General features: G+C 38.9%; 1 protein-coding gene across 2 annotated transcripts in view; it reads left to right on the forward strand.

Moving 5' to 3' along the window:
* The window catches only part of MED14 (mediator complex subunit 14), a 72,699-nt gene that overhangs the window by 32,356 nt on the left and 25,199 nt on the right, over positions 1 to 15,144 (forward strand). For both annotated transcript variants that reach the window (XM_040632887.1, XM_040632895.1), the window contains exons 13-16: positions 3,226 to 3,385; positions 6,909 to 7,103; positions 7,489 to 7,623; positions 10,728 to 10,804. In XM_040632887.1, the coding sequence (XP_040488821.1) occupies positions 3,226 to 3,385; positions 6,909 to 7,103; positions 7,489 to 7,623; positions 10,728 to 10,804 (567 nt within the window). The remainder of the gene's footprint in view (positions 1 to 3,225; positions 3,386 to 6,908; positions 7,104 to 7,488; positions 7,624 to 10,727; positions 10,805 to 15,144) is intronic.

A 15,144-nucleotide genomic window follows, 5' to 3' on the forward strand; every position in this document is an offset into this window, starting at 1 on the left:
CAGAGAGATCTGTTGATTTTGTGATCTAGCCTTACCCCTTCTCCTTTTGCCAGTTTGAGTTTTGTATAAATATTTGAAGACTTCACTATAATCAAGTAATGTTTTCATTAACAAGATACGATTTTTAATGCCAGTAGATAGATAATGTTTTAGGAGCCTCCTTTTGAATAGCTGCTTAGTTTAACCGTATATGAAAAATGATAGTCATTACTCTGGGTAACGCATTCCAAAATTTTTAGTGATGTAGCATATCTTTGTGCATTTGGCTAAACAAATAAGGTTTAAATACTTAAATGCTTAATACCTCACATCTTGCGTAACTCAAGGTTATCTGGCAGTCCAGCTAGCAGAAATAGAACATAAAACCCGAAAGCTAAGTCCCCAAAGCCTTAAACTTATCAAATGTGTCTCTGTACTTAAACACATAATTTCAAAGAAAGGTCCCCTGGTTATCACTTAAAATAGTGCTTCTCAGATGATCTTTGGTGAATGACTAGTTGATTGCTATTCTATCATGGGACATTAATATTTTTGAAATGACTTTATTGAAGTATAATTTTGGTACCATAGAATTCACCCATTTTAAGTGTATTATTCAATGACTTGTAAATTTACTGAGTTTTGCAACTATAATCACAATCCAATCTTAGGACATTTGGAACATTTTCATCACCTCAATAAGGTGTTCATTTACAGTTAACCCCCATTCCCAACCTAAGTCCCAGGCAACTATGAATCTACTTTCTGTTCTTATAAGTGAAATGATAAAGTATGTGGTCTTTTGTGACTTGCTTCTTTCACTTAGCTTACTGTTTTGAGGTTCATCCATTTTATAGCAGGTATCGAAGCTTAATTCCTTTTTATGCCTGGATGATATTCCCTTATATGGCTTTGTACCACATTTTGTTTATCCATTTATAAATTGATGGACGCTTGGGTTGTTTCACTTTTTTTTTTTTTAAGATTTATTTATTTATTTTTGAGCGAGAGCACACACAAGTGGGGGAGGGGCAGAGGGAGAGAATCTTAAGCAGACTCCCGCTGAGCAGGAGCCTGACATGGGGCTTGATCTCATGATCCTGAGATCCTGACCTGAGCCTAAATCAAGAGTCGGCTGCCTGACCAATTGAGCCACCTAGGTACCCCTGGGTGGTTTCACTTTTTGACTAATATGAATAATGCTGTTCTGAATATTAATGTGTAAGTCTCTGTGTAGGCGTACATTTTCATTCCCCTAGGAATGGAATCGCTGAGTTACACAGTAAATTTATGTTTAACTTTTTAAAGAAACTGCCAAACTAGTTTCCTGAGTAGCTGTGTCTTTTTAAAATCACATCAGCAGTGTTTGAGGGTTTCTGTTTCCCTGCATGCTTGCCAGCACTTGTTACTGTTTTTGACTCTAACCATCCCAGTGAGTGTAATGAGGTATTGCATTGTTGTTTTCATTTATATTTTTCTGATGACTGATGATGTTGAGCATCTGTTCATGTGATTACTTTTCTTATAATGTGCAATGAAAAGAAATTCTACAAAAAAGAAACGAAAAAACGTGTAAAATATAAACCCCAATTTTTTATTGTAAGAACCAGCAGACAAAATTACATCTCAGTAAATATAATCAGAACAAACAGTCTAAAAATAAAAAAATCTGTACACATTTTTCACTGGAAGTGTACAATAGGCAGTTAATGCAGAAAAATCACTCTTACGCTCACATTTTTTTGTTCCATAAAATCAAAACAAAGTTAAGAGTAAACTGGCAATTCCATATGTACTTTGAAAAGAGTATCTTGTATTTATAATTTATATAAATACACATTTATATATATTTAGAATTTATATTGTATTACTATTATTTTGTATTTAGAATTTTTAATGTAACCAGTAAGCTTGTTTTTTGCTTGTTGTAACTGATCTAGATTGGGTTGATGATCATGCTAATCACAGGAGATAATGTATATCTTAACTGTTTCTGTTTTTCTTTAAAAACATACATAATAGAGATCTCAGTCTCACAAAGTCTCACATGTTGATGGGACTGGAAGTAGAGATTTGAAAGCACTTTGGGCAAGTTCAGAACATTCATTTTTAACTTTTATCTAAAAGAGCAAGTATTGTTGCGTTTTCAAAAATTTATCTTCATTCCTTCATTGTAGCCAGTTCTAGCAATCGATCCTGTGAAGTTGCAGATAAATTTAAGTTGTTTTTCAGTGAAAAAAAGATGCTTTCTAGACTTTATACATTTTTGGGTAATAGGTGACAAACTACCCTTAAAATGTTGTATGTTATGACATGGTTTTACTGCACGTGACTAGTACAGAGTTTGTACCACATGGAGCTCACTACACAAACGCAGCAGCACCCAGACTGGTCTATACCCTGTGCAGCAAGGCCAGCCTACTGATTGTGAGCTTGGATGTTGTTGTAATTGTTATGTTGCTGTGGAAAGTTTCTGAATTCATATTCTTATTTTCTGTAGTTACTTCATTGTGAACCAGTGAGAGTTTGTGAACCAGTCATTTTATGACATGATTTTGCTGCACATGACTAGTACTTTTTCCATATATTTTACACACACACACACACACACACACACACACACACACACAGTGTCTAGCCTCAAGGATAGCTAATCAAATAAAAGGAGAGGAGTACTATAAAAAGATCAAACTGAAATCTGGTGGCTTAACCGAGAGAGAGGAGGGGAAAAGGGTAATTAATACTTACTGGCACCTCTAGATATAACTATCACTTTACACATACACAGTATACGAACTGGGACTGTATATCTCTAGTGATACTAGAAAAATTAGGTACATTTATACCTATTTATTATTCTATTTTGCTTTATAAGCACCTCAGGCATTTTATAAAAGATGTTGAGGTTAGTTATTGCTGTCTTTATAAACCATAGGAAAGCCATCATTTTCTTTAAGACACTGCTACAGTGTCCCAGCCTTAATACTTCTTAAATTCTTCCTTATGACTAATCAAAACCATTCACCTCACAATTTCAACTCCTTAAACTAGAACTAGAGCTAACAGACCAATGCAGAACTTGGAGAAATGATTCATCATTATGGTTATGTGTCTTGTTACTAGTTCGGTTAAATTTCAGATTGTTATTTTTTAGTGGTCTTCAGTAGTCAGTTTACAAATCGGTTGCACACAGTTACTCAGAAGAATCTATGATTTTGTGATGTGAATTATCTCCTTTCAATTAAGGTTTTGGCTTGGACAACAGCGTTGCAAACAATCTATAAAACATCTTCCTACAATAAGCAGTGAAACATTGCAGCTGTCCAATTACTCAACCCATCCTATTGGAAACCTTTCTAAGAATAAGCTGTTCATTAAACTTACCCGTCTTCCGCAGTACTACATTGTAAGTATGCAAAGGGGGGATTTTGGTGATCAAGTTCAGTAATTCTGTTAGTATCTCACATGATTTATTGCTTAACTTAATTTGCAAACGTATTTTATTGGATATTCGACTTTAGTGATTCTCAACCTAGGAGGTAAGGATGGGGGCGAGAGGAAAATCGTGTCTAAGAAATGATACAATGATCAGGCAGGGTTGAGGAATATAAGGTATGTCTCCATCCCTCACCCTCAGATCTTTCCTGTAGTGAGGCCTTGTTTCTGCTTGGGATGAAGCATCTCTATATGGGAGGAAAAACTTTGAAATCAACTCCTGTGAAAGTGTGGAGGCGTTTTGGTGTCAGATAAACTTGCTTGGTTTTAATCAAATGTTAACTTACATAATGCATCCTTTTAAATGCAGCTGGCTGAAGTAGCTTTATATTCTCATCCTTTATTGATTGAAGGCATATACATAGAGATTTTTATTAATTGCATTTTTATTGATTGCATGTACCTTTCAGGGCACAGTAAGATCCTTTCTTACTCTTTTTTCACTCTTTCTAGGTGTCTTCTAGTTAGTTTCTTTGAGATCTTTGAATAGGTTAAAAGTTGCAAGAATTTGAAATATGAACTCACCCTAAATACATTTCTCTGCTTGTAGAAATTTCTGTGTATACCACATAGATATTTTTGGCTAAGAATCTGAGATGTTTGAAAAACTTAATTCAAGATTGTTGGTTGAAGGTAGTGGGAGTGAATTTTTTTAAGGTTTTGAGCTATATTTTTAAAAGATAACTATCTTAAAAAAAAAAAGATACCCTATGTAGCCTGACATATCTTAGGTTAGCATATTTATATAGGGCAGTAGGTTTGTCGTTGATGTGAACTTCACTTTTTATCTGAATTTTAAAACCTCAGTTGTTGAACTAGATTTGGTATGTGAGAAAGGATTGTTGTCTCTGTCCTTAGTGAGCTGCCTGGTCTACATATAAAATGATATTCAGAATACGCGTATAATCAAACCTATGAACACACAAAGATCCTTATACTCAGCCAGAGACAGAGTGGTTTTATTATTTCTGACCTTATTTAGTATCAACAGAAACCAGACATTAGTTTCAATGACTAATGATTTATTATAAAGCAGTAATGTGTTTCATGTGGCTTAGACCAAAACTGAGTCTATGTTACTCTTTATCCTTCTTATTTCTCACTTGGTGATACATTCATAGAAGTGGAAAAAACTATTGTGGACATTAAGAAGAACAGAGGAAAGGCTTGCTGCCTTTAATGTCTGCCATTTTATTTTTGTCAGCTTTATTAAGATATAATTCACATACAGGAAAAGTTTAGACTGTGTCTGAGTTGTAATAAATACATACACTATTGTAATCCCCATCTCAGCAGAACACAGAACAGATCCATCACCCCCAAAATGCTCTCATGCTGCTCCTCTATAATCAGACCCTCCCCCCACTCTCAGCGTCCACTGACCTGTTTTCTGTCTATATGGGTTTGCGTATCAGCCTAGTTTCTTTCACTCATCATAATGCCTTTGATTTTCATCCATATTGTGATGTGTACAGTTCGTTCCTGTAATTGGAGTAGTAGTCATGGTGTGGATGTACTATGGTTTGTTTAACCAGTCTCTGGTGATAGGGCATCTGGGTTATTTCCAATTTGGGGCAATTATGAATAAAGCTGCAGTTAAGCATTTGCATATAGGTGGGGGTTTTTTTAGTGAACTTAGGTTTTTACTTCTTTGGGATGAGTAACCAGGAGTAGGATTGTTGGGTTAGTGTATAACGTCAGTGTATGTTTAGCTTTATAAAAAACTGCCAAACTCTTTTCCAAAGTGGCTGGGCCGTTTTGCATTACTGATGGCAATACAAGAGAGTTCTAGATGCTCTGCATTCTTGCCAGCACTTGGTATTATAACTTTTAAATTTTAGCCATTCTGGGGGCACCTGACTGGCTCAGTCAGTGGAGCATGCGACTCTTAATCTTGGGGTTGTGAGTTTGAGCCCCACGCTCGGTGTAGAGATTACTTAAAATTTTTTTTAAAAAAATCTTTAAAAAATAAATTTTAGCCATTCAGATAGACGTATAGTGGTATTTTATTGTAGTCTTCATTTATGCTGCCCTAATGACTGACGATATTGAATATCTTTTCATGTGGTTTTTTTTTTGCCATCTGTATATCTTCTCTGGTGAAGCATCCATTTTCCTTTTAACTATTCCATTTCCTCAGGTGCATCACTGTGATATTAGGTGTTAGCCTAAAAATTTCATAAATAGAGTGTGTGGGGAGGGCGTGGGGTGAGGGAGAGAAGGGAGGCAGGAAGAGAGACAGGAAAGTATATGTTGGTTAGAGCAATGGTCCACTGGCATTTATTTCTCCCCCTGAAGTATTTAGGGGATTTTCTTAAATTTTAGGTAGAACTTGAAAACAGTAAGCTGCTATAGTGCGTAAGAGTAAAGTCTCTGGAGCCAAACTGGAATCAAAGCATGAATCCATCACTTCTTAGCTCTTGAGACTTGGGGCAAGTAACTTAAGTATTTTGTGCCTCAGTTTCTTCATGAGAAAAATGAAGGCAATATCCCTTCTCTACAGAGTTATTAGGAAGACTGAATGCATTAACCTCTGCCAAGTACTTGGGACAGTATGCGGCATGTAGTACTCTCTATATCAGCATTGGCAGTTGGTGGTGGTGGTGTCATTATCCTCACAATGACCATATTGATCAGGGTTTATTTTTATATGCTTCCAATTGTGAGAGTTAGTTGTCATTTTTCTCTGCTCTAACAGTGGAATTCTTAGGAGGTTTTATTTTTCTTTAAGATTTTATTTTATTTTTTAAAGATTTTATTTATTTATTCGACAGAGATAGAGACAGCCAGCGAGAGAGGGAACACAAGCAGGGGGAGTGGGAGAGGAAGAAGCAGGCTCATAGCAGAGGAGCCTGATGTGGGGCTCGATCCCATAACGCCGGGATCACGCCCTGAGCTGAAGGCAGATGCTTAACCGCTGTGCCACCCAGGCGCCCCTAAGATTTTATTTTTGAGTAATTTCTATACCCAATGTGGGGCTTGAACTCACAACCACAAGATCGAGTCACATGCTTTACTGACTGAGCCAGCTGGGCGCCCTCTAGGATGTTTTAATGGTTAAGGGAAATAGGGCAATTTGAAATAGATAGATACCATTCTAGAAAATCTAGCCGATCTGTTGGACTTAAGCATACAGTATTTTAAGCTAAGGTATGAATATCCAGAACACTTGATGCTATAATAGTCTAAATGGTCCATTTGCTATAGTTTATGATGGTTTTTGCTTTTATTCATTTGTCTGATCTATTTTTTAGAGAAGTGTGTATTTAATAGGAATGCTTTTTTTGTTGAGAATTATGATTGATTTGTCCTCATTTAAAGAAGAAAGACCATCTGCATTAGATTTACAGTTCTGAGCGCTACTTGCTATAAGGTGGAAAATAGGCAACACTCATCATTTCTCTGAGTCTCATTTCTAACTCGGGCCTTCTTAGGTTGTAGAGATGTTGGAGGTTCCCAATAAACCCACGCAACTGTCGTACAAGTACTACTTCATGTCTGTGAATGCTGCGGAACGTGAGGACACCCCTGTCATGGCTCTCGTGCTGCAGCAGTTCAAGGAAAACATCCAGGAGTTGGTTTTTCGCACCAAACCTGGCAAACAGCCTAGGACCGGTCCCAAGCGCAAGGTGGGATCACATACAGAAGTGAGCACAGGATTTGTGTGTATTAACTCTGTCGTGTTCTTTCACCATTTTTAACATGGGAAAGAATCAGATCTGGTTTGTAAGAGACTGGGGGGCAATAAGGTGTAAGTAACAATTTTCTGCATTTTCTTGAAAATGCCTCTCTCTTAATTAATCATTAATTATACACCATTTCCGCAAGAGAGTTTGCTAACTACACAATATTTACATAAATTTCCAGTATTTAGGTCGAAATATTTGCTCAATAAATATTTGGTCAATGCATAACATTTGTTTTGGTTAACCTTGAGCTATAGTAGTTTACTGCCTTAACTAATTGCATCACCTGTACTTTTTTACCCACTTGTGTTCTTTACTTAAATTCTAGTTGTCTGATGATCCATGTCCAGTAGAACCCAAGAAAACCAAACGATCAGGAGAAATGTGTGCCTTCAATAAAGTTCTAGCTCACTTTGTTGCTATGTGTGATACAAATATGCCATTCGTAGGACTTCGGTTGGAGGTAATTTTTTGAAACAATTTTGAGTACGCTGTATAAAAGTAATTTTTAAAATGCCTTGCTAAAGCTACATGGATTCCATTAGGAGAACCAGAATAGCTGTGATTTTGTTCATTTTGGGAGGGATGGGGTTGAAATTACAGCATCTCGTGGTATACCTGTAAAACATGACTTACATTATTTTGTCTTTCTGATTTCCAAATTGTGAGTGTTCTGCTCTTTACGGAAATGGAAAATAAATTCTTCCTAATTTTAAAAAAAAAGGACAACTTTTGAGTATTAACATCTTACTTGCATACCTCTTAGTAGGAATATTGTCTCTTAGAGGTGGTTAGTTGATAAAGGGGTGGCTTATTTTTGAGTTGGTGAAGCCATACATATTGCTTATACACTAATAAAACTGGGTTCCTTTCTGAGAAACAGGTCAGAAAGAATATTAAACCTTGGGGCGCCTGGGTGGCACAGCGGTTAATCGTCTGCTTTCGGCTCAGGGCGTGATCCCGGCGTTATGGGATCGAGTCCCACATCAGGCTCTTCCGCTATGAGCCTGCTTCTTCCTCTCCCACTCCCCCTGCTTGTGTTCCCTCTCTCGCTGGCTGTCTCTCTCTGTCGAATAAATAAATAAAATCTTTAAAAAAAAAAAAAAAAGAAAGAAAGAATATTAAACCCAATTTTTAAGGAATAGACTTACATAGAATTAGTGGCTTTCAAGAATACACAGTTGTATCCAGCATGATCCCCAAACATGAGAGTAAAGGGCGGCAACAGAACCTGCATTTTTATAGTTCCAAAAAGGACTTTGGCTAAGGATTGGCATCCCTTTAAAGGGATACACCAAAACCTTAATTATTTCCCTCTATTTTAAGGGAATATAAGACTTTGTAAGACTCCTCCCCTTTGTAAATTATTGGGAATGAAGTGGAGACTTTTGCCACAATAAAAAAAAATTTAATATTAATAAAACAACTGAGGATACCCCCCCCAAAAAAAAGTTTAAGAAGAGACCTGGGCATGTGGAAGTGAATTACTTCAGTGAAACCGGTGATGATAGTCTTGGGAAGACTTGTTGAACACTTTCATGCTTTAGAGCAGGAATTGCTAAACTTTTTCTGTAAAGGGCCAGATAGTAAGTGTTTTAGGCATTGTGGCTCATATGGTCTCTTATTACAGCTGCTCAGATCTGCTTTTGTAGTGTGAATCAGCCATAGTTGATGTTAAAACAGATGAGTGCGGCTGTGTTTCAGTAACACTTTATTTACAAAAACAGTCATTGGGCCGGATTTGGCCCATGAGCTGTTTTATGCTGACCCCTGCTTTGTAGGGTTTCAGGGTCTGAAGCCAGAGGGTAAGGTTTAAACTATGAAGGACAGGAATAGCCCAGAGAAGGTGAGGCCCAAAAACACGCATCTAAAATAGATACTCATGTCCTTGATGTCCTAGCTCCTAGAACTGTGAGCTTGATGAATGTCTTCTTGTCTGGGTACTGGCCATAGCTCCTAAACTACAGTGTCCATGCTTCCTATCTACTTGACTGTGTTCTTGGGCTTTTTTATTGTGCCCTGTATTGATGACATGAATGTCATTCATTCACTACCTTTGTAGTGGGAAGTAGGCTACATGGTACCCAGGGACAGTGTGATGTCTCTCTCCCTGCCTGCTCTCCACCCTCACCACCCACAAAACTTGGAAAAACTTGTCTTTGTAGTGCCCACATAGACTAACACCTGTAGACATAGTCCTCTCGGTCCCCCTTCCCTGTGCTCCTATGCCTGTTGCACACACAGGACATGTAAAAACATTGTATAGTAGTACTCTGTTGAACCCACTCAAGCTCTTAAACAGCCTATTTTTTCTTCTCTCAATGAAAAAGCCATGTTGAAGACAAAAGCAAGTGCATTTTCTGCCTAAAGTACTTTATACTGAGATGTGAATAACTCAGTCTAATCTTACCAGGGATGTTAATATCTCTGATCCATAGGACAGAGACAGTGTTTCTGAGTCCTCCTACATTTGGTTTCCTTTTGAATCTGAACTATGGCCTATTTGTTCAGCAGCTATTTTTCTTTTTTCTTTTTTTTAAGATTTTATTTATTTGACAGAGACAAAGAGCAGGGCTCAAATACTTAGGGCTGCTTTAAACCCTTTCTGGAACAAGGTGGGTATAAATAAATAGCCTGCCATAGAAGACCTAGGAATACATGCCAAAGGCAAGCTTCTCTTTGGTAGAGCATCAGATGACTTTTTGGCGTACGTACATAACCTGCAGTTTCACTGACAGGGTCTCAGACATTCTCCCTGCCTTCATCTGTTTAACTCACTTTCTGAGTCCTCCAGTTGGGAAAGCTGTCTCATTGGGTAAATGCATAAATTGGAAATCTTTTCTTCTTGGGTTTCACACAGGAAGCAGTTTAATCGTTAAAAATAAAAATGTATCCCAGAGGGGCTTCTGGGTGGCTCAGTTGGTTAAGTATCTACCTTCAGCTCAGGTCATGGTCCCAGCGTTCTGGGATCGAGCCCCATGTTGGGCTCCCAACTCAGCGGGGAGCCTGCTTCTCCCTCTCCCCCCTGCCTGTGTGTTCTCTCACTCACTCACTCTCTTTCTCTCTCAAATAAATAAATAAATAAAATATTTTTTAAAAATGTATTCTGGAAAAGTTACACACTAAAAGCTATTGTTTGTGACTAAAAGTGGGATGTGACTATGACTCAGACTTTGTTTTGAAAAGACATAATTAAGAAAGATATAAGAAAACCAGTCTTATTTTACAGTTGCATCATTTGGAACCACCAGGATTGATTCTGGCTGACTTTTGGCTCACTGCCGAAGTAGATTAGTCTCCAGAATTCTAAAGATTTGCCACCCAGAGATGTTTTTTGTTGTTGTTTTTTTTTTTTAACTAGAAGCTCTGGGTCATCTTTGGGTTTCACAGGACTTAATATAGTTGCCCAGTAAATCAGATGATGGAGGACAGCGTGCATGTCTAACGTTGTAATTTTGGAACAGAGTGGCCCTAGAATAGGTGACATGAGAATAGACACTAGTACTTAGAAAAGGTAGTTTCCATTGTAAAGTTGGTGGTCTCATCTACCTGCTTTTCTCTTACCAGTTGTCCAACCTGGAGATTCCCCATCAAGGAGTGCAAATGGAAGGTGATGGCTTCAGCCACGCAATTCGCTTACTGAAGTAAGTCCCCGTCCTGTGTCTCCCTCAGTGCCGCACATTAGAGCCACGGTGCCAGAGCTGCTCCTCTCCCGTGACATAGCGTTAGGCAGAGTTCACCTGTGGATGTCACGGATTTCTGCACAGAATTACTGTGGTCTGGGGGAGGCTTCTTTTTCACCTGCTGAGTGGAGATCCAGCACCACTTGGTATCTTAGGATGTCTTTCCTCTGCATTTAATGGATGTTTACTCAGTGTGACCGTGTATCAGGCTTGAATTCTGCTAGGGCCCTTCGGGATGCTGTGGGTTTATGTAGCAGGAGGATCTGAGCTAGTTCAGAAGCCAGAAAGGGTATCCCTGAGGAAGTACCAGTTGTATTTGGACTGAAGGAGAGGTGAGAATTAGCGAGAGGAAAGGGAGATTTTGGGGTGGGGGGTGGATTGCGCGGTGCTGACTAGAAGGGTTAACTGCTAAGGTCTTTCTCTCGCCTCCAAGCAAGCTCTGTGCCCTGGAACTGAAAGGAGGTCAGAGTGACAGGAGTTGAGAGAGGCGAGGCTGGAGCTCAGCTGTAAGTGAGAAGGGATCAGATCCTGGAGGGCTTTGTAAGTGTCCTTAAGGAATGTAGATTTGATCCTAATGGCAGTAAGAAGCCATCAGGTGATTTGAAGCAGAAACTGACATCATTAGCTAGGTGTTTTTGAAAGCTCATTCTGAAAGCCATATTGAGAATCAGTTGGAGGGGACCGAGACAACTGGTGAAATGGGTTGCTGAAGCGGTTCACGTGAGTTGTTGGCAGCCTAGACCTGGGAAGTTTCCACAGGGACTTAGAGAATGGAATATTCAGGGGTTGGTGAGGAGATTGATGCTGAAGGTAAGAAAGAGGAGAAGATGGCGCAGGTGCCTGTTGGTTTTATCTTGGGCACGGGATGGGTGATTGTAGTGTTTTCTGAGATAAGGGGCACCGGAGATGTGGGTTTGAAGGTGAGGTGCCTACAAATCCCTTTGGCCAGGCAGGGCTGGATCTCAAACTCTGGCGACAGGGCTGGGCTGAAGAAGTCAATGAGTCATCACCAAGGTGATAGTAATTGAGCTGGGATATTAAATAGATGGCCAGGAAAAGAGTATACAGAGGGAGATGGGCAGAGGGCTTGGCTCTAGATGGATCAAGGACCAGGGGCCAAAGGATGCTTAGAAGGAAAGACAACATGGTGCGTGTGCTATGGAAGGCGACCAGGATGGATGTACAAAACTAGCGTGCTGTTTACGAGATCAACCTTTCTGGTGCAGAAAACAGTTTTTTGGGGGTGGGGTAGGGTGAGCGTTTGTATTGTTTCTTAGACGTTGCTTATAAATCATTGAAGCAGTTTTTCTTTATCGAATTCCTCTGACTACCAAGACATGGCAGCTCTGCCAGCGGAGCTTGGAGTTTTGTTACTTGGGGATCAGTTGGTTTCTGTGGAAGATGGGAAGGGCTAGCAGATAGCACGCGCTCCACCCGTGTGTCAAGGTGCTCGCTTGAGACAGATTGGAAGAACTAGGAGAGCTTCCTTCCTGGCTATCTGAACACCATCTCTACAAAAAGTTCTTGGGAGAGAGAGCTGGTCTTGTAATGGAAATCAATAAGAAATTGTAATACTTTTAATGGCTTTTGGTTTTAAGTTACTTCTGCCTAAAGTATAGCGGTTTGAGGTTTTGTGTTTTGGTTTTTTTTTTTTTTTAATCTTTTCACTCTTCTTGGCAACTGCAGATAAATAGATAATGTAACATTTGTGTTCTGTTCTCTTAGTTATGTTTTTCATGTTTTTAGGAGTCTTAAAATATCTTGTTCTCAGCATTTTTGTGAAGAAATTTCAATCCCCTTCCTTCTTGAATTCAAGAGAACCCATAATATTATAGTCCTACCTAGAAAGGAAGCACTTCCTATTTTTTAACTTCATTTAATAATAATTTTTAAAAAGTCTTTATTATATCCTGGCTATTTTCTTTATTTAAAACTTAAAAGGAAAAATACGGAGAAATGGATAAATTAAAGATAATCAGTTTGTCTAGTACCTGCTGTCCATTATGAAGATTATGGGGATAGGGTAGAGAAATGAAGAAGGAAACAGTAAACAATAAATGTCTAAACATGATTTTACTAAATTAAAATCTGGCATAAGTCTAATTAGTATATAATTGCTCTAATGCATTTAATCTTTAGAAAGTCTTAAGCTTTTATTCCTAGATATTTTAATACTAAATGGGAGTATGAATTGATACATCAAAGCTTTAAAATTGAGGGACGCCTGGGTGGCTCATTGGTTAAGCGTCTGCCTTTGGCTCAGGGCGTGATCCCAGAATACTGGGATCGAGCCCCGCATTGGGCTCCTTGCTCCGCTGGGAAGCCTGCTTCTTCCTCTCCCACTCCCCCTGCTTGTGTTCCCTCTCTCTCTGGCTGGCTCTGTCAAATAAATAAATAAAATCTTAAAAAAAAAAAAAAAAGACTGCATATTACAAAGGCAGAGGCATTTTTTTTAAAAAGGCTTTAAAATTGAGCACGTTTTTCTCCTCTTTGTTAAAAATATGTTCTGTTCATGTTCAGCTTATCTTTTTTGAGACTGTTGAGCAGTCATCCTTGAAGGATCTGTGAAACTATCATGGTAAACACCTGAGATTGCTGTGGTTCACGGGCCTGTTGCCTTGTGTAGATTCCAAAGCGCCTTGATCCGACAGCACAAATGGCTCAGGTCTCAAGAGCAGCATGCTCGCAGTGCCTACATTTGAGCTCTTGAGCAAACTTCCCACCTTCTTCCGAACTAACCTTACACCACCGGGCAGTGGTGCTGGTCTGCTATTTACACCCACAAGGTTTTTTCCTTCATGTCCATTGTGTTTCTTTGCCTTTTGTAGCTTATGCAGATAATGCATAGGCGCGTTTGGTTTTTGGCAAGGTTTGTGACTCAGCTTCTGTCAGTTGTGTGACTCAGTCCTTCTGCATTTGCATATGCAACCTTTATAAAGCCCTCTTCACTTTACTTGTGGGCACAATTGCACTTCTTTTACTAGCACATTCAGTGATCTCCCCGCTTGTGCACCGTGGGGCCATAATGTGGTTACTGATGTTTGTAAAATCCCTCAGAATGAAACTGACATACAGCACACAGTGGCGGCCATAAAGGAGTAGAGCTAACACACATCTGCCTGGAAGACCAGAGCCCAGTTCCTACATTCTTCCCATACTCAGAATTACAGGAGAAACATCAGTCAGGAGTAGCTGTTCAGATCAAAAACGTTTTTTGGATTGGTAGAAACTTTCAGATAAGGTTAAGCCATTGACCAGGAAACATCTTCCTCAGTTCTTCATATTTGGTGACTATGATAGTATTTTGCAGTATCTTGAGTTTGTAACAATTTTGTTTCAAAAGGTTTCCTTTTGGGGAGAACTATCCATTTTCCTCCTCACATGGGGGAGGATTAAAGTTACAATTGTAGTTTACTCTGATACATTTGTAACCTTAAAAGCAAGTAAATAGTTTACAGTTTCCTTGAAGCTGAGCCAGTTACTTGAGTATCGCAGATGAAGCAGGTGACATAGAATGAAGTGTTAGGGTCATGCTGTCCCTCAGAGCATAAATTGAAAGTAGTCTTACTCTTCTTACCTGAAGACATGCTGCCTTCTATGTGTTCATTTTCTAACCAGATGTATTTCATGAAACACCTATTTATGTGAAAGGAAGATAATGGACTGCGTTTATATTTTTAAAACCAAGATTTAAAAATCGATCTGAATTGGCTGCTTTATAACTTCTATGGGTTTAGGGATAAGGATAAGTAAAAGTCCTCCGTATACCTACGAAATTGACAAGCATATATGCAATGTATGCAATTTCTGTAATTACCCCAAATACCATTAGACAAAATATTTCTGGTAGTGAGTGATAAAAATTATGCAGTATGAAAGATTAACTTTTCTTAAAAAAAGATTTTCATTATTTGAGAGAGAGCAAGCACAGGAGCAGGGAAAGGGGCAGAGGGGAAACAGACTCCTGGCTGAGCAGGGAGCCCTATGCAGGGCTCATCCCAGGACCCTGGGATCATGACCTGAGCCAAAGGCAGATGCTTGACTGAGCCACCCAGGCGCCCTGAAAGATTAACTTTTGAAATGTTAAAAACAAAACAAAAAAAAGCTATACATTTGAGAGGGGCTGTGGTGGAATTTTTAATTAATTGAGAAAATTTTAGTACTATGTTAATTTTCTTTTTATGCAACCTGTGTAGCTGTTTTCTCCCCTAGAAATTTTTTTATCGTCTGCAATCTCTGTCTCTCTTTTGCCCTCTTAGATTGTTTATTCTGGGCAAGTGGTTCTCAACCCCAGGGTGATT

The sequence above is a fragment of the Ursus maritimus genome (assembly GCF_017311325.1).
Source record: "Ursus maritimus isolate PB19 chromosome X unlocalized genomic scaffold, ASM1731132v1 scaffold_X1, whole genome shotgun sequence".
Classification (NCBI taxonomy): domain Eukaryota; kingdom Metazoa; phylum Chordata; class Mammalia; order Carnivora; family Ursidae; genus Ursus; species Ursus maritimus.